At 39.0% G+C, this 22,388-nt stretch overlaps 1 protein-coding gene across 1 annotated transcript in view; it reads left to right on the forward strand.

The window, feature by feature from the left end:
- Nucleotides 1-3,230: 3,230 nt before the first annotated feature.
- Nucleotides 3,231-22,388, forward strand: part of LOC144056395 (dihydropyridine-sensitive L-type skeletal muscle calcium channel subunit alpha-1-like) — a 40,873-nt gene continuing 21,715 nt past the window's right edge. The window contains exons 1-12 of the mRNA XM_077573181.1: nt 3,231-3,418; nt 3,643-3,748; nt 12,490-12,629; nt 12,888-13,030; nt 13,631-13,783; nt 14,008-14,213; nt 14,949-15,052; nt 15,140-15,285; nt 16,127-16,208; nt 16,977-17,137; nt 17,353-17,578; nt 18,578-18,785. Coding sequence (XP_077429307.1) covers nt 3,231-3,418; nt 3,643-3,748; nt 12,490-12,629; nt 12,888-13,030; nt 13,631-13,783; nt 14,008-14,213; nt 14,949-15,052; nt 15,140-15,285; nt 16,127-16,208; nt 16,977-17,137; nt 17,353-17,578; nt 18,578-18,785 — 1,863 coding nt within the window. The remainder of the gene's footprint in view (nt 3,419-3,642; nt 3,749-12,489; nt 12,630-12,887; nt 13,031-13,630; nt 13,784-14,007; nt 14,214-14,948; nt 15,053-15,139; nt 15,286-16,126; nt 16,209-16,976; nt 17,138-17,352; nt 17,579-18,577; nt 18,786-22,388) is intronic.

Genomic DNA, 22,388 nt, shown 5'->3' on the forward strand with positions numbered 1-22,388 from the left:
AATCTATTTAAACTACACATTTCTAGCTCCTGAACTGCAGCCGTTTGAGTGTCACATTACTGAGCTGCAGCTGTCTGAAGACTAACACCTCTGGTGCAACCATCCAAGAGCCGTCCCTCAGAGCCGGGGAGACAGGTCAGAGACAGGCTTAAAGTGTGTCGATGGCTCAGCTAAATGGTAGCCTCATGTGTATGTCTAATTTGCACACTGCGCATTTACATTGCCTCCTTACAGACCCGACAAACGTAGTTGGCAAAACTCTAGTTAGCAAACCAAATGGAAGATGGAAGACACACACCTTGTCTTCGGTCTTGGTAATCTTAAAGATTTTTTTTATTTTTATTAAGATATTTGATGGGATAAATGGTTTATATGGAGCCGTTATCCAATTAGAATTAATCAGAAGGGAATGAAAACGGTCCATGTAAACTCCTCAATCAGAATGTAAATCAAATAAAATTGTTAAAACTATCACAACTAGTGCTAAATGACGAATGAACTCCATCTTGATAAATTACGTGATCGATGTCTACGTGTCTCACGGCTCATCAGATTAACAGAGCGGAGCATGTAAATGGCAGATCGGAATGGATCACGTCTAGGGTGGCCACTTGTCAAAAAAGGACGACATATTTAAAAAAAAAAAAAAAAAAGTTTTCCCTCACTATAACGCGGTTCATTTTTTCACGGCCTCGCTGTTTCTCTGATGTTTTGTGTGTGTGTGCAATTTTGCAGGGTTTTTTTTTTTTTTTTTTTTTTTTACAGTAATGTACCTATTTTATAAAATTTATGAAGGTTTGAACATTGAGAATGTTTAAACAAGAGAGAAATGTGAGAACATGTAAATGCCTAAATGAGAAAAGTGTATAAACTGTGTGTTGAGGGGTTTTAGAGCCTCAAAACATTTATAATAAATGTAAAACAAAGCTATAACTACTTTGCGAATTTCATTTATTGTGAGTATTTTGTGGAACCTAACCCCAGCAGAAAACGAGGAAACATTGTAAATCAGACTCGTGGTGTATTTTCATCAACAATTAATTTTTGCATGGTTTATAGATTATGTTTGTGCACTAAATGGTAACAAATAAAAATAAAATGTTAAACTTCTTTTTGACAATTTATTCTGTTTACAGTAACATGTTTTTAACCCATTAAGACTGCACTTCTACCGTTTATGCAGCACTCTTCTCCCTTTAAAGCTGCAAGAGCGGATAAGTCATTTAATTTAATTAATTCTTCCTGTAAAGGACAACGTTTTTTTTGTGTGTGCTAAATTTCTGTCAATGTTGGAACTCTTATTTTCTAACTTCCTCTTTGGGCGTTTATTTTGAAGGAATGTGGAAAGGGAGAATGACGTAGGAGACTGTTAATTAATCGAGATTCACACACGACGAATCCAACATTTTAAGATACTTAGCTCGGTTGAAAGTGGCATCAAGGTAAAGAATTGAGCTTATCTTCAAATAGATTTATGTTGGTGTTTACCTTTTCAGTTTAATTAGCCTGACACCTGTATAGATAGCTCCCACGAAGTCATTCAGTGGGCGTGTCCAGCTCCCTTCCATCATATTGTCTGGCCCGTCACCGTCGCGGCTCGAAGCGAAGCCTAAACAATAGTATAAATGACACGTGTTAAAACGGCTAAATAGACGGCAATGAGAACGGCTAAATAGACGGCAATGAGAACGAAAAAGTCCATGGTGTACTGGGAAAGCCTGCAGGTAAGAGAACACCAGCGGTACGATACAAAAATTGGACTGATCGCTGGGATCGCTATACATTGAAGAAAGAAGATCACGCCAGCCACAGGTTACGTACATGGACACCGTGAACTACCTAATAAATGCGAAGAGTGCATAAACCTTTGAACAACTAAAAGCATTTCAATGTGTGGATAGTGAAGGCAAAGCTACGTCGTAGCTAGCTTAGCTAATATGCACTTATGAAAACTATACAGCTGTGCTCATTAAAGTACGCTGGCATAATGTTTTTGCATGAGGATATGAATGATAAACAGAAATGCCCTTTTTTCACTCTTGGTAAGTAGTTGTGTGAAGCTATTTATTGTAAGGGGGCACGGAGTACTGTTTGTTTACTACTGAGAGATTTAGCATGTAGGCGCTAGCCTGTACAGGAACGGACAATGTGCACAATGTAAACATCCTTAATAGGAGAAGAAATGTTAAAAGGAACCCAGACTGTAACGACAAGTTTGACTTATATTATTTATTTGGTTGTTACTAACATGACTATGAGATTCATTTTTCAAAAATCATTTCCAGTTCAATACATTTTGTAGAAACTTAATTTGGATGCACTCAGTGCGGCTGGTGCCTTAACAATAAGTGGGAGGGAATATGTTGTATATTTTTGCTGACATCCCATGCAGTGCGCAGCGCCCCCTGGGTTATCTGTGTGTAATGACGTGATTACTCTTGGAAGTAAATATCATATTCCTCAACGAGGACTTAACAGGCAGCTGGCTCTCTGCCGAGCAATGGGAAACGCCTATAAAGAAAGCAAGGTAAGCCTCGTAGCCTCGTTTGGTGCGCAGCGTGACTTCTGCTAGGAAAACCAAAATATAAGGTGGATGCGCGACGCGGTGACGTCACCCGGGAACTATCTATAGAGGAAATGTAACGTGTGATTGACGGTGTCGTGTTTGTTTTATTTTCCAGCTCTTACGGTGAAAGAGGTTTGTGTATGAGACAAAGAAAAGGAGACTTAAAAGGAAACTTCAGACCACCAGTAAAGCTTCATTATTTCAACCGACGCTCCATCACATTCCCAGAGTAGAATGTTATTAATATTACATCAAATAGAGTTTTAGAATTGCTGCTCAAGGCTCTGTATGTTGTGGGTTGAATGAGCGTGGAAATAAAAGATAGGTTCATGTCATTTTATGAACTCTTGTTGTTTTTATTTCATTGTACCACTGTGTAAAAAATATTTATACAGTACCTAGTACTTCCACCTCCATCAGAAATAGACACTTCCAAACAATAACCTCCCTCCAGATTATATCTGCACATATGTCATGTCACCTCATGCTACCACTGCCAAGTTCATTGTCTATATTTATTCTCTTGACCAAGCAGCTGTTCAGTCAAGCAGTCCTCTACAAGTAGAGGGGACAGCTATTCCCCAGACACATAAAGATGAGTGGCAGCGCTGCATGAACTTGTGGAATATCACTTTTAGTTTGAAGTAAAAGCCAAATTGTTGCGATGGCAGACAGTAGCGGCCCACCTTTATCGTCCTTCATCATGGATGAAGAAACTCTGAAGAGAAAACAGAAGGAGAAGTTGAAGAAACTGATGGCCACGGGAGGCAATCCAAGGCCTGCTCGCTCTCTCCTCATCTTGACTCTCAGGAATCCCTTCCGTCGGGCTTGCATCAGTATTGTGGAGTGGAAGTATCCTCACTGAAAGGCAAATGGATCAAACAAATATGATGGCTTCTAATTGCATAAGTATAATTGTGAAATGCATTTATTTATCTTTAAATGGTAATCATTTATGTTTGTGTGAAAAGAGATTGTGAGCAGGAATTTAAAAAAGTTACATTTCTGTTTAGAATACAATAATGAAGAGGAAAGGAAAAGATTACGGTTTGCATTTTCTTATAAATGACTTTCAGACCTTTTGAAATCATTATCCTCCTGGCCATTTTTGCCAACTGTGTGGCCCTCGCTGTGTACTTACCCATGCCTGAGGAAGACAGCAACATCACCAACAGCAATCTGGTGCGTCTGCATGATTGCACATATTTTTTTTGTCTATGCTTGCTGCATGTGTTTACTACAATCTTGTGTTTTCAGTAGTTGAAAAAAACATCTGATAATCATCCCAGGACGAAGTCTCTTATTTTGCTTAGTCAGTTGGGAAAGGTTTCATCTCTTACCTCTTACTTAACCCTGAACGCATCTTTAATTTACCTGATCATAATTCATTGGGCCGTTAAACGAGCGGTTCTATAAATTATCAAAGTTTATTATGTATAGGTGGCTCGGTGAGCATCACATCAAGGAGTCAAACGTTTTTCTGCCAGTTTGCTATATAACTTGTACATTTATATTGTCAAGTGAAGGAACATCTTTATTCCCTACTAGTGGTAGGTGGATCGATCCAAATATCGATATTATCGATACCAAGTAGTATGGTTATCGGATTGATACAGGCACTGTAATATCAATCTAGTAGTTCAGTTTCAATTTGGCTCTTCTATGCACTGCTGCGGTTTGTTCAAATAATAACAGGCATGTCACAGTAGCCACAGGCAGACTTGCCCCCCCCCCCACACACACACACGTGTTTTGATTATGTGCCGTCACGTGACTTAGCATCTCATTTTTGTAGTAGATTCCATGAACACATACAGTATTGTGCTTGATAAATGTTTTTTTTTATATATGTTGTTTTATGTTTTATATTTGTTGTTGCATGATAATCTTTAACATCTTGTTTATTTAGGTTGAAAAAGACGTGATGAAGGCAGAATTTTTCATTATTTTTTGGTATTTGTAGTTACTGAACAGTATATGATAAAGTATTTGTTTACATTTCTTTTCCTATGATCACTTTGTGCACTCCGTAAGAAAGTAAAAAAAAGCATTTTTTTGTTATGGTTATGTTTCTGGGGAGAAAAAAACATTGATATTTTGTATTTATCCATAAACTTTGTCCTAATTGTGTCGTTTGTTTAAAAAAGAAACAACACAATAACACTTTAAAAGTTTAAAATTTATTGTGAATAAGCAATTCGATGATACGGCTACCTTTTATATAAAAAAAATAACTGGATACCATAATTTTCAAAAGGTATCAATATCAGTATCGGCGATACTGGCCCTGTATTTTCTTTGTGTTGGATTGCAGTATCGCACTCCACTATTTCCTACATGTTGAAACAGAATGGCATATGCAGACTTGTATTATAACATCTAATAACTGTTGATGAATGAAACCATTCCATAAGTTAATATAATTAGTTGTAGATAAATGCTCCTCGTTATTATAAGTATCCTATTATTCAGTTAATGATAGTGTAGTGTAGTGCTTCACTTCTCACTCAATGACTCTGTATGTGCCTTGTCATTGATGTGAGTCCAATTTCCTATGCGGGTCTGAATAAGAAAAGCAAAACAAAAAATGAATGGCAGCATTTTTCAAACATATTTATTTTGTTCCGTCCCGTCTTATGCCATTGTCACCGTGGCAACTATTTTATTTTGAACCATTAAATAAAATTCCATGGGTGGGCCACCTCACAGCATGAAAGTTATGGGTGCTAATCTTGGCTCGGACCTGAGGCTCTTATGCTTAGTGTTTACATGTTCTCCATGCGCTTTTGTGGGTACTCTCACATTTGCCTAAAGATATGAATGGTTGCCTGTCAGAATGGTTGTTGTTGGAATGTGCCCTGTGGCTGGTGATCATTTCAAGGTTTACGTCAGCTGGGATAGGCTTCAGCTTCCTCCCCGTTACCCTGAATAGAAGATGAAAATGTATGACTAGATGGATGACATTACATTACACTGAGTACAGAACATAACAGTAAGTCGTGACATACTATTTTCAAATTATCCCTTGGCCTTATACCATAAGATTATTAATATTGGCTACATTAGTAAACACCATTTATCATTCATAGTATTTACTTCATCCAAGCCCTGTCTTTATTATATAGATTTATACACGACCATTTTCATTTCTGTATTTATGAAATAACACTTGTGGCAACATCATTTTGCACTACCATTTTATGGAACAATAACTCCACTAGATGAGGCTAATAGAGTCTGAGTCTTGTTTAGCATTGATCATTTCATAGTTTCCTAATGTCAATAAAGTGCTGAGGTATATCACAATATGGAATCATTTTGACATTGCTGTATGGTGACACTCCAATGGGTACTGTCAAACTTTTATGATATACCCTGTAGTCAAAATAGCCCGGAAACAATCTTCTGATCACACTTCGAGATGAACATTTGGGGAGTGACGAATGCAGATTTTGGTAGATTAAAGAGTAAAATTGTCTTGCATGTAGAAGTCCTTCTCAAATAGTGGGTGGGGCACCCTCGACCCTGGAAGTGAAATCGTGCAGCCACTACAGCAGGTAGCAATTGTGCTGTCATTGTCAGTGTGCACTGGAAATATTAAGTAGTAAGTGTAGGTTTTGTTGTTGTTGTAGTGAATAAACCTTTTGGGGTTCTTTAATGTTAATTACAATACAACGTTATGCAGTTGTGTACTTCAATCATTTGTCTTTAAAATTATTATATTTATAGTCGCAGTGGAGAATTGGTGCGGCACAAAATATTTTCTTCTTACTAGAGAGGGCGTAACAGAAAATAATTGAGAACCACTGGTGTTAGACATTCTTATGCAACAAGTATCATACACAAATCGGCTAACTGTGAAGGATTTGCGAAAATAACTTTGAAACTAATGCTGTCAGACTGAAAGCAACTTTTCTTATGGGATTTACAACAAGCTGTTGGGAGAAAGACGTGACAAAGTGGCCTGTCATGTCCAATGGCCAGATAGTAACTGCGACATAACATGTAGCACGTAACTTGCAAGTCTTTCAATGCTTTTAAATGTTTGATGGTTGGCCATGCACGGACCACATACAACATCATGATTTTTATTCAACATTTTCAAAAAAACAAAACAAAGTGTGCATTCACAGTCGATACCATTCTGACATGTCAAGAATATGTATACTCAACGTAACACGCTAAGCATAACTTCAAAATAACGTTTACCAAATACAGTAATACATTGACGGCAATGTAAATACACTTTTACTTTGAAGTTGGCCCACGTTGTGGTGTGATGGCTAGCTTGACTTCCCTTTCAATCAACTACGATAAAGTAACGGTCTACCGTTACTTTATCGTAGTTGATTGACATTGTAGTTGCCACCAACATCAACATAACACTATCCCGAACTTGTGTTCAATCGCCAATTTAGGATGCTCAGAAAACGCTAATTAATTACGCCATGAATGTATGACCGGCAATTGACTTCCCTTTTTGACGTTTTGGTTTACATTATTAAAGTTTTTATTGAAATTGCGTATTTTTTTTTTTACCAACATTATCATAATGCCATCCCGAAATTGAATTGCTAACCCTAAGAAACCGGTAGTTAATTACGGCGTCATTGTATGATACGGCACAAGTCTCCGACGTTAGTGGCTAACAGCTAGTGTTATCATTAGCAACGAGTGGCTGGCTGGCAACAGTAAATAAGTGACAGCTGTTACCTGCCTTAAATTGTACTTTGTCTTTTTCATAAAAAAACAACAACGATAACTAGAACTTTGTCTCACTTATCTTACAATAGATGTTTGCTCATTAAATAACTAAAAAAAAACATGCTAAATGGCCATATTTGACATTTTGAGTTTAAAATGTCAAATATAGCTATTTAAATGTTAGGAACACAACTTTAAAGGTGCCGAACGCAAGTTACCAATTTTTTTAGATTTGCGACCCCTCTGGCGAAAAGCGGAATGGAATCCAGCAATGTGCACGCGCCGAGAGTGCCGAGACGTTAGTTAGTGGTAGTTTTATTGTGCATTGCTTATCATGAATAGACCCGATCGCATTTTTGTGACGAGGTCTTACTTTTTTAGCAAGAAGAGAGCAAGCTGTGGTTCCCCTTTTATCATCTTAGGTTTTTTCACCTACTCCAATATTAACGCTGCTCCAATATTGATCCACGTCCTCCTGCGACGCTTAAGCGACCTCAGTTTTGCCCATTTTGCCACACTAGACAGTGTTATCCTTTCCTGCTCGGTCTTTTGACCGTGGCCGGGGGACGCAGGGGCAGGGTCGATTTTTCCCACAGTCAGAGTCACCTCCGTGAACAACTCCGGTTGCATGTCGCCAGACTTTTGTCCCGATGGTCAAACAAAAGGAGCCATCAGGAGACGGAGGGTCGCACTGCAGTCTTAATTTATTATTATTTTGACACACTTTTATATCTGCGATCACACACACGTCTTTCCATGGACTCGTCCACACACTCCCAAAGACTTCCGCCTACCCAACGCTTCCACGGAGCGAGAGTGAGAGCGTGCACGTGCCTGACAGGGAGAAACCTTAAAGTTTCGGTCCCGAACCCCGGATCATTATTTCACTCTACAGGAAAATAGGGGCAACAGCCATTGCCAATTCTTAAAACAAGTGTGGGTGAAAAATGTGGTTATTTTAACACTCACATTTAACACATTTGCGTCAATATTGCGACAGGCAACTTTAAGCCATTAATACCATGTTACTTTATGCATGGACTATGTATAAAATAAAAATGTATTTGCCTCAAATTGCACTTAAAGTTGTGTTCCTAAATCCTAAAAGGCCATATTAGACATTTTGAGTTTTTTATTTAATGGGCAAAAGTGTTTTACAAAATAAATGAAGACAACATACTATTTTTCTTGTTTAGTTTTTTTTTGCTTATTTGAAAAACGATTCGATCTGAACTGTGACTTTTGCGATCCGTTGCTGTCACTGTCAGTACTTAATTTCTCCTGTCCTGTTAGTGGGGGCGCTAATCCCCTAAATGGCGGTAAAATAGGTGGAAGTAGTGGTGAAGAACTGGTGTCATTGGTGAAGAAGAATACAGTAGTCCGCAAGCTTCCACTATCACTCGCATATTGTGATATATTGGAGGGAATTTTTCTGACAATATATAGAATATCGTAGATACCGTGTATCTGGATATTATTGTTATCGTGGGCCACATATCGTCTTAGTATCGAATCGAGAGTTACCCGTATCGTCCTACCCCTAGTATCTGAGTATGTGACATGTTGATTGTGTATGTTGTGTGCGTGCACAAGTTTGTCAAATCCAAATATTTATTATTAATCAGAACAAGCTGTTGTCATGAATCAAACAAAACTAGCGAATCATTAAAATCCCGAATCACTTTCCAACAATATACAATAATATTACAAGAATACTGTACATTTCCTGTGCAGGTGGTAGTGCTCACTAATCTCTCTCACTCAATGAGAGCAGACTTGGCCCAATTTCATCCATCCATCCATCCATCCATTTTCTTGGCCGCTTTTCCTCACTAGGGTCGCGGGGGTGCTGGAGCCTATCCCAGCTGGCTTCGGGCAGTAGGCGGGGTACACTCTGAACTGGTTGCCAGCCAATCGCAGGGCACACAGAGACGAACAACCACACTCACATTCACACCTAGGGACAATTTGGAGAGTTCAATTAACCTGCCATGCATGTTTTTGGAATGTGGGAGGAAACCGGAGTACCCGGTGAAAACCCACGCAAGCACGGGGAGAACATGCAAACTCCACCCAGGAAGGCCGAAGCCCGGACTCGATCTCACGTCCTCTGCACTGGGAGGCGGACGTGCTAACCAGTCAGCCACCGTGCTCGTATACACCATGTTGGGTTTGAAAAAAAAAAGGCTATACATGACAAAAGTACAATCAGAGCTATACATTTTAAAATATAATGTGTGATTACATTTACTTTGATTCAGCAGTATGCAAGGACAAGTATACAAGGACACTGTTGGGCTCATGTTTTATCCCTGTGAAGGGCAGTGGGATATGTCAGTGTGTTATGTATCTAAAATAGACTGGTATCATGCTAGCAGTGTAAAAGAAGAGATTGCATGCCTTCACTGTAATGCGAGAGGCCATAAAAACATTCCAATACAGTGTGGGTTTGTAAATGACATGAATACACAGGATCGAATACAATCAAGTTAGGAAAAATAAAACAAGTAGGGCACAGCAATGCACAATGTAAATAAACTCAGGAGCAGAGCAACCTTCAATGTAGTTCATGTGTATATATATTAGGGTGTCAGGTGATTAAAATTTGAAATCATACCTAATCGCACGGGGGGTTAAGGGGTTAAATCACAATTCATTTTATATCTGTTCTAAATGTACATCAAATATTTTTAAGTTTTCATACTTCGATTTTAAACTAATAAAAATATGACTGCATCTTTTAGTCATTTATACAATATATATATATATATATATATATATATATACAGTATATATATATATACACACACACAGCAGTGGTCCCTGAAGAGGAATAAATTTATTTGTCCTCTTTGCGTGTTCCAAAAAATATGAAGACAGATTTCTTGTAAGAAAAAACACCTTTGCAAGATGATTTATTAAAAAAAAACAGAGATCTCTGGACATAGTGACAGACTCCAAACATCACGTAACAGGTGGAATTTCAGAGTGCCGAATGTGTCTTCCGCGTGGAAAATGGCTTCTTATAGTTAAACAGACCACCTCTCTTTCATTTGTAAACAAAACATACTCTCTGGGTACTTTTCCGTGAGCGATGGCGCAAACAGAGTCAGGGGTGTGTGTTCGAAGCAGCTTCTGTTCTCAAGGACCAAATGTGTTTTCGCACAGAGAAGGAACGTCCCAGCTTAAGGTCAAATTATACTGAGCTCAACACTACTTCACATCCACAAAACATTTAAACATGGTCAATAATGTATAACAATGGTTAATATATGAAATAAAGTATTAAAAATGTTAATAATATCTAAGATCCCCAACCAGCGGGCTGCGGACCGGTTACGGGCCACGGCTGGACGCGCAGTCGAAAGAATAAAAAAAAAAACTTACTCTACTTCCGGTTAATTGAGAAGCCGAGGCTTAAAAATATTTTTATTTTGAAAAGTGACGGGTTTCTGTCTGTCGGACTCTTGACACATGTCAAAATGCTAATTATCTCAGTCGCGTAGCGCTGATGCTCTTCGACAAGTTAACAAAATGAGTAAAAAACAGACATCTTTGGAAAGTTTCTTTGCAACGGAGAAAAGGATCAGTGATGAGACAGCACATGAGCTTACGACCAAGAAGAAAAAATGAGGGTGCATGGACTTACAACTACAGGTGATTCCCACGCATGATGGCCTGCTCTGCGGCGAGAGGCTCTTAATTTAGCGTCATGGTGAGTGAGTTACTCATGGACTTTAGATTTGTTCTATGGAGTCTTGTTATGTTGGCGCATTTAAGGAGGGCGCTGCGAATATTGTTACATAAAAATGTGGCTTCACATTTATTGTTATATCTACAAAATAGTTTTTGTGTTGCTCGTATCATTCATAAGCACTACCATAGTGACCTCACCATATTAAAGCGTTGCTGTTACCCTTGTTATGGTGTTTGTGCTCCTAGTATAAGTACATAAAAATGCATAGTCGATTTGCATTTGTTGTTGTAGCCGAACAGCTAAGCATTATTTAATAAAATAATACATGGAGTACATTCAGGGTTGTAACTTTCTTTTATTTGTTTATTTTCTAACCTTATTAACAACGTCCATGCTTTTTAAAAGCTGCATTATTTTGAGTCAAATACTCGTAATTATGTGAAGCCAGTCAAACACTGCAAACAAATAAAATAAAACAAAGGGGGGGGGGTATATTTCTCAAAATGCTCTCTGTTGTCCTTGCTAATGTCCCCAGAATTAGAGGAACTTCACTGATTATGTTCATAAACATGGCACTTGTGCAAAAAAAAAAACAAACAAGTGAACTTGCTTCTAAATGCCGTACAGAGCGGTTCACAAAGCGGCAGTGGCAACCCGATAGAATCAAGCAAATGCTTATGTGGCCCAAAACGGCTTTCTTCTCTACCACTCTCTGCTCAAAATTTCCCTCACTCGATCTCCTCCCGAGAGACAGCAAGCGCGCGCAGGAAACAAACTGATTTACCGTAAAACTATTCAATGAATGGGAAACTAGCACCACCCATTGACACAAACAGGCATTACATTGGTGAATTTAACAATGTTTTTTTTGTACGTGTGTTGTTTAGTTACCTCTTTTTCACCTGGCTACATAATTGATTGCACACGTTACCTTAAACATCACAAAATAACTTTGCTAAATAAAACCAAGTTTGTGTACAATATGTAGAATACACAACCAATATATTTCTGAAATTCCTGTAGATGTTTTAAAGTTTGCCTTTTGTTTTGCATTGATCAATCTAATAGAGTTGAACTAATTGAATAACATCGAGTCCGGGCTTCGGCCTTCCTGGGTGGAGTTTGCATGTTCACCCTGTGCTTGTGTGGTTTTTCTCCGGGTACTCCGGTTTCCTCCCACATTCCAAAGACATGCATGGCAGGTTAATTGAACACTCCAAATTGTCCATAGGTGTGATTGTGAGTGTGGATGGTTGTTTGTCTCTATGTGCCCTGTGATTGGCTGGCAAGCAGTTTAGGGTGTACCACGCCTACTGCCCGAAGCCAGCTGGGATAGGCTCCAGCGACCCCCGCGACCCTTGTGAGGACAAGCGGTTAAGAAAATGGATGGATGATTGAATAACTCTCACAGTGCATGGACAGAGTGCTGGTGTTTAGCAGACACTATAATGCTTTGAGTGTGAGGATGTGGTTGTTTTGAGTTATGCATCACTTAACTATGTCATGGTTGTTGTCTTTGCAGGAAAGCCTGGAATACATTTTCCTCATCATCTTCTCTGTAGAATGTTTCCTGAAGATAATTGCCTATGGATTTCTTTTTCATGCAGATGCTTACTTAAGAAACTGCTGGAATATTTTAGACTTTGTTTGTGTATCAGTTGGGTAAGTTGGTATTTTTCCTGGGTCTACTTACAACAATATGAATAGCGCCCTTTGGATTTTGCATTAAAAAAAATGTTTTTCCCATGTTGAATATTTTGTTTGAAAACTGTGATGTAGTATATAATTTAATTAGGAGAATTGTGCTTTTTATTTGGTAGGTTTCACTGCATAGGTTGAGGTGTATCGAAATTATCCCTTGATATTCCAATTGTTAACACGGTATCAATCTATTTCACCTAACATTTGTTGCTATTTCAGACTCTTCACTGTGGCTGTGGATGCAATTAATCATATCAGTGGAGTGGAGCCCGTTGTTGGAGAAAAAGGTGGTGGTTTTGATATGAAAGCTCTGAGAGCTTTCAGAGTCCTTCGACCACTTAGGCTCGTGTCTGGAGTCCCAAGTAAGCAAACCACTCTTTCAGAACAGAGTACTGTTGTTGTCGTCACAATGGCAACAGCAGACAACATTTTTCCGCAGTTTTCAGAGCAGAGATTTTTAACCAACACACATTTGAAATTCATGAAATGCCATTAAGTGGCCTACTTATCAGGTCATTATAATAGCCCAAAAAAAACCCCCAAAAAAACAATAGAAAATTCCACATTAGTGCAATGTATATTGTTTTGTCTTTTGTGTAGTATGAGTCCATTGAAGGAAGAGGAAGACCAACAGTTTCTGGATGAAGCGCTTTTACACTTAACAGTCAGCATTATTATAGGAGACAGTGATGGAAAACGTGGGAGTGCTTTCAGTAATGACTAGAAAGATGGAAATGTACAGTGAAAAGTTTCCTGAAGGAGATGATTCTTAGATTGGTTTTCTTGAAGATGGCATTTGTCTTAGTGGAGCAGTCATTGACTGAATTTGAGTCCAAGCTTGCCCCCTAACTAACCCCACCCATTGCACAACACTAAAATAAGTGTTATAGAAAATAGATGAATGACTTTTTGTCTGGACAGCAAAATGAGTTGATTGTAAAATGCATTTTGTTTCTCCTTAGGCCTGCAAGTGGTCATGAACTCCATCCTGAAGTCCATGCTGCCCTTGTTTCATATAACCCTACTGGTCTTTTTCATGGTTACCATCTACTCTATAATGGCTCTTGAGCTATTCAAATGTAAAATGCACAAAACCTGCTACTACACAGGCACTGGTATGCTGTGCTATTTTTTTTTTTACATTACAAACATACAGTGATGTCAGAGGTAGTTTTCTTGTATCTTGTGAATGTGCATAAAATCCACATACTTTATAGGTATGCTCAGACTATTGCTTTTACCAAGTAAAATGATAATGTATCTGCTACCTTGACGAAGCTTTTTATTACAAATGAAAGTACTAACCTACAGTAAATCCTGCTGTCTTATCTATGCTCAGACATCATCGCTACAGTGGAGAATGAAAAGCCTGCCCCATGTGCCCAAGCAGGGAACGGGCGTCGTTGCTATATCAACGGCACCGAGTGTCGAGCCGGCTGGCCTGGCCCAAACCATGGCATCACTCACTTTGACAACTTGGGATTTTCCATGCTGACTGTGTACCAATGTATCACTACACAAGGGTGGACTGATGTCCTATACTGGGTAATATGTCATGGTCATAACCCCTGGGCGTTATTATATTTTGATTAAATTCTTATAATTTTTGCCCAAATCAGGCATTTCCTTTGAAGTGTGATAACTTTTTTTTCACTTATGCTGTGTATATATATATATGTAAAATAAAGGTCTAATTTGAATATTTCATATGACATAGTAGAGGCTCAAACAAGTCCATAAGTCATAACAATATAATTTTTTTTGCATGCATTTTGTATTCATTTATTAGCCTTTGGCGCCACCTAGTGGATTTTTGTGTTAACACGCTCAACACACAAATTCCTCTATTTTCATGCTTATGACTCGTCAAAGAAGCGATTGCGTCAGTAATCACGGAAAATGCATTATAACACATCAGGTTTACAGCATATCAAAAACTGTGATTTATAATGGGAGTCAATGAGCCAAAATCAGGCATTATTACAAGAATTTCGTGTAAATCTCTCCCTCCTGTTTGGTAATAATTATAAATTACAGCATGGCGCCAATTTGAACTGCTACATTTTTTAACAATCTTGGTAAAATGTCAGGTCCCTAGTGTATTTTTTTCAAATGCTTTTTCTTTGATGAAACACAGAAAAACATAAAAATGCCAGAAAATGGACAAATAACGCCCAGGGGTTAAACAAGACTAGTCTGATGTAGTGTGTATACTTTGTTAAATTTTTGTCTCAAATATGACACAAAGCAGGGATATGTAACATAAACACCAATAAACAGGTGAATGATGCGATTGGAATGGAATGGCCCTGGATCTTTTTCACCACACTCATCTTGGTCGGTTCCTACTTTGTGCTAAATCTGGTTCTTGGTGTACTTAGTGGGTAGGAACACATTTTGCCCTTCAAGTTTTTTAATGATTATAATTCAGGACATTTATATGTAATGATCTTCGTCTTCTTTATCACTAGTGAGTTCACCAAAGAACGAGAGAAGGCCAAGTCCCGAGGTGAGTTTCAGAAGCTGAGGGAGACCCAGCAGCTGGATGAAGACCTGAAGGGTTATATGGAGTGGATCACCCAGGCTGAGGTCATGGATAACGACCATGAAGGACAGAGTAAGGCCCACTAAACAAAGCCGAACAATTCAATACTGTAAACAAATAACGGACACATACTAAACTTAACAAAACTAAAACACCAGTTTTGGGCAAAGTATTTAAAAAATTTGTAGTGAGCTAAACTAAAATATTTTACTATATTAAAGCTGTATTGCATGTAGCTTCAGTCGGAGCTGTTGCTTTGATATGACGTAGTCCAGGGATCTACCAATAAAATTTGGAGGGGTCCGGTTGACAAGGGAATTAGGGTAATTGTTTTGTAATATATTTTGAATATATTTGGTTTGTGAATATATCCATTTACAAATATAAAAACAATTAAAACCAATGCCATGCAACAATAATTGCTTAAAAAAAAATAACGTTGATCAGTTTGAACATTAAATATCTTGTCTTTGTGGTGTATTCAATTATATATGGGGTGAAAAGAATTTGAAAAACATTTTATCCTGCTTTTCATTTACATTTTACAGAATGTCCCAACTTCATTGTAATTGAGGTTTATCTCAATAAGAGTGAAATAAAATTCCAAAGGTGACTCCCTAATGAATGAATTTTCAAGATTCAGAATTATGTCTCGTTGTTGCTATTGACAGATTAAAAAAAAAATCTGTTAGGAATACATACCCTGTTGGAATACACAAACTGACGTTTGATGTTGGGACAAGATAAGGAATTTGCAACTTCTTTGAAACCCTACCCTACTCGACAGAACCTGTTTTCAAATATATTTTACACTCAGAAAGGAAGTTAATAGCTCTTGATTAAATTGAGGCTATACTTGGTGGTCACAGTAACTAACTACACTAACTGTATGGAAATGCATTATTCTATTCAGGTTTGCTCCCCGCTGAAAATGGAGGATCAGAGGCAGGAAGTGTCGGTAAAATGGATACAATGCAGTTGATAATGTATTACTAGTAAGTTTTTTTTCTTTTTTTTATTCACATCAGTGGCGGCTGGTGGAGTTTATGGTTGATGTTAGGGTAAGGAATAAGATAAGATACATCTTTATTTATCTCACAGTGGAGGAGGTTCCTATTAAGGTGAACACCCAAGTACTTGTAAGAGTCCACTATCTCAATGTCTATTCCCTGGATGTTCACCGGAAAGGGGGTGGGTTAAAAAACCTTTAGTCAGGCAAAAATCCACCACCAGCAACTTAGTTTTTCCTGCATTAATCCAGAGGGGATTTTCCTCACACCAGGCCACAAAGTTCTTGTTCAGTTCTCGGTACTCTGTCTCATCTCCGTCAGCAGCTGACCACTGGTGTGTGAATGGGTAAATGTGAGGCATTGTAAAGCGCTTTGGACACTATATAATGTAGATAAAAGCGCTATATAAAAAGCAGTCCATTTACCATTTTAACGTGAGTCTATGAGAAAACGTCTTAGTGGCCAAAATGAGAAGTGCATCACAAAATGAGACAACAGAGATAAACAAATAATTTTACTCATTAACAGTATGCTATTTATCCGGCTTATCTAAAAAATAGATATGAATATATTTTCAAGTAGTCTTCTTATATTTCATTAATATTTTACATTTTTGGTTTATTCAACTGAGTAGCAGGGGGTTGACCAGCCACCACTGATTTCATACCTATTTATTTTTTTTTACTCCTTACTTACATTACAATTGAGTTACAATATCTCTAAAAAGCTTCTTTCTCCTTCCCATTCACACAGTAAACTGGCTCGCAAGTGGAACCGCTGGTTACGTCGTAAATGCCTAGTGTACGTTAAGTCCAAACTTTTCTACTGGTGGGTGATTATGCTCGTCTTCTTCAATACGCTAGCTATTGCAACAGAACATCACAAGCAGTCTGAAAGGCTCTCAAACTGGCAAGGTAAGACCGCTATTTCCTTAACATTTATGTATGCAGACAATGTGATTCGTTCCAAAAACTGATGTTTTCATTGTTGATTTAGATTAGATTCATTTAAACCATGGATTTTAACCCAAATATCTAATTGATTAATTCTTGTCATTCTTGTCTTCTAATGTTTTTCTTGTTGGGCATTACCTGATACTGTGGGCTGAAACGACATCCACAATGATCAGACAACGCCAATAATCTACTGTTGTCCATGTTTTCCCTGGAGATGTTTATGAAGATGTACGCTCTTGGCTTGTCTTCATACTTCATGTCACTCTTCAATCGCTTTGACTGCTTTGTCGTGACCACTGGCATTATGGAGCTCATCCTCGTACAAATGAACATTATGTCAGTCATGGGCATCTCAGTGTTGCGCTGCATACGTCTACTACGCTTGCTCAAAGTCACCAGGTAAATGATGCACAGTACTTTGCAATGAAGTCATTTTCACTTCACTTCACTGAAATTATTTCACATTTTACACATTACAGTACAGTACTTCCCGATTAGTTGATTGCAAAGGCATGAGTCTTTATGGACATACACAAGATAATTGACAGCAAAAAACAATGGAAGTAGATTACTTTTAGTGAATTTCATTTGTGTCAGGTCAATGAACTCATTCACTCTCAGTCATTTTTACTTAAGCAACCCCCTTCGCTCCCGGCTGGTTTACTGGATTTTGACTGATTTTGCAAGGCTCACGGTATATTGTGTTCTATTGCTATAAAAACATGGAAGCTACCAAAAGAAAAATTAAAGTCTCTTCTTTCATCAGGAAAAAAGTATATTTGTATCTGTTTACGCTTTGCAGCAATTGGCATTAGAATATAGCTAAGTTTCATCATTATTCACAAACCTGCTGAAATAACTGCTTGTTGCAAATGGCCCTGGACGATCTCTTGTACTCTCCTGCTACCTGCTGGGCATTTTTTTTGTAAAGACTACCATTGCTTTAAGCGGCCTCTTCAGGTCAGAAACTGCATCAAAGCCTTATGTATACTCTAGCATAAAAAAAACGTTCCGTTTTTGGAAGTGAAGGACAAAGTATTTAAAAAAACATATTTATACGTTACCTTTTTATTTTATTTTGTTGACGAATTAAAAAAATATTTTTTTGTTTTTTTGTTAGATTTTGTTAACTAAAATAACCTTTGTGGTGAGGCATCATGACTTCCCCGTTCGATCAGCGCCCACGATGGTGTACATGTTCTTGCTGCGCTTGCATGGGTTCTCATTGGGTACTCTGCCTAGTACAAAAGCATGTGTTAGGTTAATTGAAATGCACTACAGAATACGGAAGTCATCAATCAGTAAACAATTTCCTGTCTAAAGCAAATACAATGAAAGTTATAAGTGACTGCTTCTACCTGAATAACTGTGTTGTTGATCTGTGCTTGCATACTTTAGAAACTGGACCTCGCTCAGTAATCTGGTGGCTTCCCTCTTGAACTCAGTCCGTTCCATTGCCTGCTTGCTGCTGCTGCTATTCCTCTTCATTGTCATCTTCTCCCTGCTGGGTATGCAGGTGTTTGGAGGAAAGTTCAACTTTTCGGACCAACCTAAACCGCGCAGCACTTTTGATAGCTTCCCTCAAGCCCTCATAACCGTTTTCCAGGTACGTGAAGAATAGATTATGTTTTTGCATTTAACTTTTTGTGGGCTTTATGAGTCAGCATGCAGAATTTACAAGCAACACTTCCTGTCTGTCATATGAAATGAGTTGAGCACTGGCAGCGCAAAATAACCACTTAAAACGGATTATCAGACGTGCCCATTGACTATATATTTCACTTAAGACCACAATGCCTAACAGAGAAAATAAGAAAAAATTAAGAGACTTAAGAACGGGAGGGATTTGGGCTCTCCTCTTTGTGTGAATCAGAAGCCTTGCTGCTGAGTCCTAATCTTGCTCTGCAAGATTAATTCTCGCAGTATTTGTGAGTTCACAAACTCCCGAGAATACATTTTGTACCGATTTTCACCGGACCAATCGTAGGGCAACATTGTGTTTGGGCTATGCAGCTGTGACAAAACCAGGAAGCGCGGACGCCCGTGGGAAACAAACATGGACGAATAGACGTTGCAATTAATTCTGTTCTTGCAGAATTACTCACCGTTTCCTTGTTGAATGTTGAACAGTGGGAAGCGCTTTGTGCATTTTTTGCTGGTAAAGATGTTAGTGCTCACTCAGCCTACGATGAGAACGAAGACGACATTTTCATCTGCGGCCGTGATTGGTCAAACCAAAGTTAGGTAGACTGCACAAGATGCCGCATTGTCCAATCAGCTCTAAGAACCTACTCTACAGAATGTCCCGCCTTTCCCCAGCAAATCACAGTGGATCAGTCCCAGATTGATATTGTGGAGAAATCTCTTGAGTGAGTCACAATATCAATCTGGCTATTGCCAGGTTAGCAGAGTTCTGGGCATACGGGTCAGCTCTTTTTTTTTTATTGAGACAGGCGAACAGACGTTACAATAGTCCAACCGTGAAGAAACAAACGCATGGATAATTGTCTCCAACTCGTCCTGTGAAACCATCTGTCTCATTTTAGAGATGTTCCGCACTTGAAAGAAGCAGTTACTAATTAATTTATTAATGCTGTGTTCGAGACATGTCCTCATCAGAAATAACTCCCAGATTGCGCAGATTTGTTTTGGCTGAGGAGCTCAAGTCACCCAGGTAATGTTTTATGTCAGGCATGTGATATCAGAGACAATGATGAGTGTCTCCGTCTTTTCAGAGTTCAGTTGGAAACTATTGTCGGTCAGCAACTGCTTTATCTCTGACAGCAGTTGGTTAAAGAACAAATTTTGTGGACCCGGAAATCTTGAAGGAACAGTAAAGTTGTATGTCATCCACAAACAGATGATAGGCCACTTAACATAGCTACTGCTGGATAAAATGGCTTAGAGGAAGAACAAAAGGAAGAGAAGAATCCCCAAGACTGAGCCTTGCGTAGGTCTGCCGTCTTGGACAAAAGATGATCAACTGACACCTAAAAACTCCTGTCAGCCAAGTATGACATAAACCACTCAAACACAGGACCAGTAATCCCCACCAAATCCCACAAACGGTTTATCAATAAAGTATGATCAATCATATCAAAAGCCGAGGACAAATCTAACAGGACCAGTACTGTACATCTGCTCGAGTCAGCGGGCATCATGATGTTGCTGGAGACTTTCAGCTGTGCCGTTTCAGTGGAGTAATGTTTTCGAAACCCTGACTGTTATTGTCCAGGAAAAATGTCAGCTGATTTGGTACCATTTTTTCCCTAAGATTTCAGACAAAAAAGGGAGCTTTGATATTGGACGGAGGTTTTTAAGGTCCATCTAGTTCAGGCTAGGCTTCTCAGTTCTACAATTGAATGTTTAATTGGGAAACACACCAGATGACAGAGACATGTTAATTATTTTGGTGACCTCACAAAAAGCTTGGAAGGGAGGACATCCAAATGGCTAGAGGTGGTTCTCATTTTGCTAATCATTAACAGCAATGTCATTAAATGAGGACCAAGTTTGTGAAGACAATGTATCACAAGTAGGTCCATAGCTAGGGGTAGGTGGAAAAAAGATCTTGCCAATGAAGAAATTCAAATAAGTATCTGTCTGCTTTAGTGCGGGAGCACAATGGACACAAGGGAGTTAATTGTGTAAAAAGCCACCCTTGGGTTTCTCTTACTGGAAGCAATCAATTAATTGATTGCAATTTTTAGATCTTGCCTGTTTAATCAAGTCAGGTTTCTCAAATGTAGCCTATGGACCTCGAGTTTGGGAGATTTCTAACCACTTGTTTCAGCTCCTCCGGTGGGATCCCAAGTCTCTCTAGCGTGTCCTGGCCCGTCCCAGGGGCCTCCCATCCCGCTAGTGGGACATGCCCGGAACACCTCTCCAGAGAGGCGTCCAGGAGGCATCTGAACCAGATGCCGGAGCCATCTTAACTGGCTTCTCTCAACGTGGAGGAGCAGCGAATCTACTCGGAGTCTCTCCCGGATGACCGAGCCCGGACACCCTGCGTAGGAAATTCACTTCGGCTGCTCCATCCTGCCGTCACTCCCCAAGATTCTTTAACTACTACACTTGGGGCAGAATCTCATCCACCCTTTTCCGGCTGAGGACGATGGTGTCGGATTTGGAGTTGCTGATCCTCATCCCAACCACTTCACGCGGCTGCGAATAGTTCCAGTGAGAGTTGGAGATCACGGCTTGAAGAAGCCAACAGCACCATATCCTCTGCAAAAAGCAGCACTGCAGTGCTGAGGCCACCAACCCAGATCCCCTCAACGCCTCGGCTGCGGCTAGAAATTCTGTCCATAAAGGTTATGAACAGAATCAGTGACAAATGGTAACCTTGGTGGAGTCCAAACCTCATAGGAAACAAATCCGACTTACTGGCTCTTGGTTGCAGTCACCAGCCTTGTTATATACTAACCACCGATGTAAATAGACGATAGAAAAAAAGGAAGCAATGCTCTGAGATCTTTGAAACAAAAGCATTTAAAGCCCGCACATTCTCTCCCTTTCACGAAAGCAGAGTGAAGACTCTGCGTGGGGCCTTTCTCCATGTTGAATTCTCAACTCTTCTCAAAAAGCTAAATTAAACATTTCTTAGAGATGTTATAATTAATGCTGTCAAAATGGCAGGCTTTTGATAAAACACCTGTTTCTTCTTTTTCCAGAGATTTTCACAGTACAACTTCGATAATTTTTTAATCAATGAAACTTAAATTCAATAATAATACTTAATGTGTAACTATGGTTGGAATGAAACAATATGTATATTAGTCATTAGTGAGTATGTAGTAAGCGTGTTAATGCGTGCGTGTTGGAGTTTTAACTGGCAAAAAAAAGGGCAATAAACAATTGTGTGTAGAAAATGTCACATGCATGCAGTTTCTGCTACTGTGGTGTGTGTGTGTGTGCGTGTGTGTGGTGGTGGGGGGCTCGTTGTGTCTCAGATTTGGAATGTCGGTTGTGTAAGGCTTGGCTAAGCCCACATAATTTGTTGCCAGCCATCCGGTTAGAATCTGGGTGAAAAATGGGGGTGAAGTTTGAGGTTTTAAAACAAACAACAAAAACTCAGTTTATCTGCACATGGGCTGGAAGTGCATTTGGGGTTCTTTGTTTAGAAAATGAATAAGTGGGGGAAGATGGCTAATGGTATTTAATGTAATGAGTTGATATGTACCAGGCCCGTTGCTGACCTTAGGCCAAT

Source organism: Vanacampus margaritifer, chromosome 8 (assembly GCF_051991255.1).
Source record: "Vanacampus margaritifer isolate UIUO_Vmar chromosome 8, RoL_Vmar_1.0, whole genome shotgun sequence".
NCBI lineage: Eukaryota > Metazoa > Chordata > Actinopteri > Syngnathiformes > Syngnathidae > Vanacampus > Vanacampus margaritifer.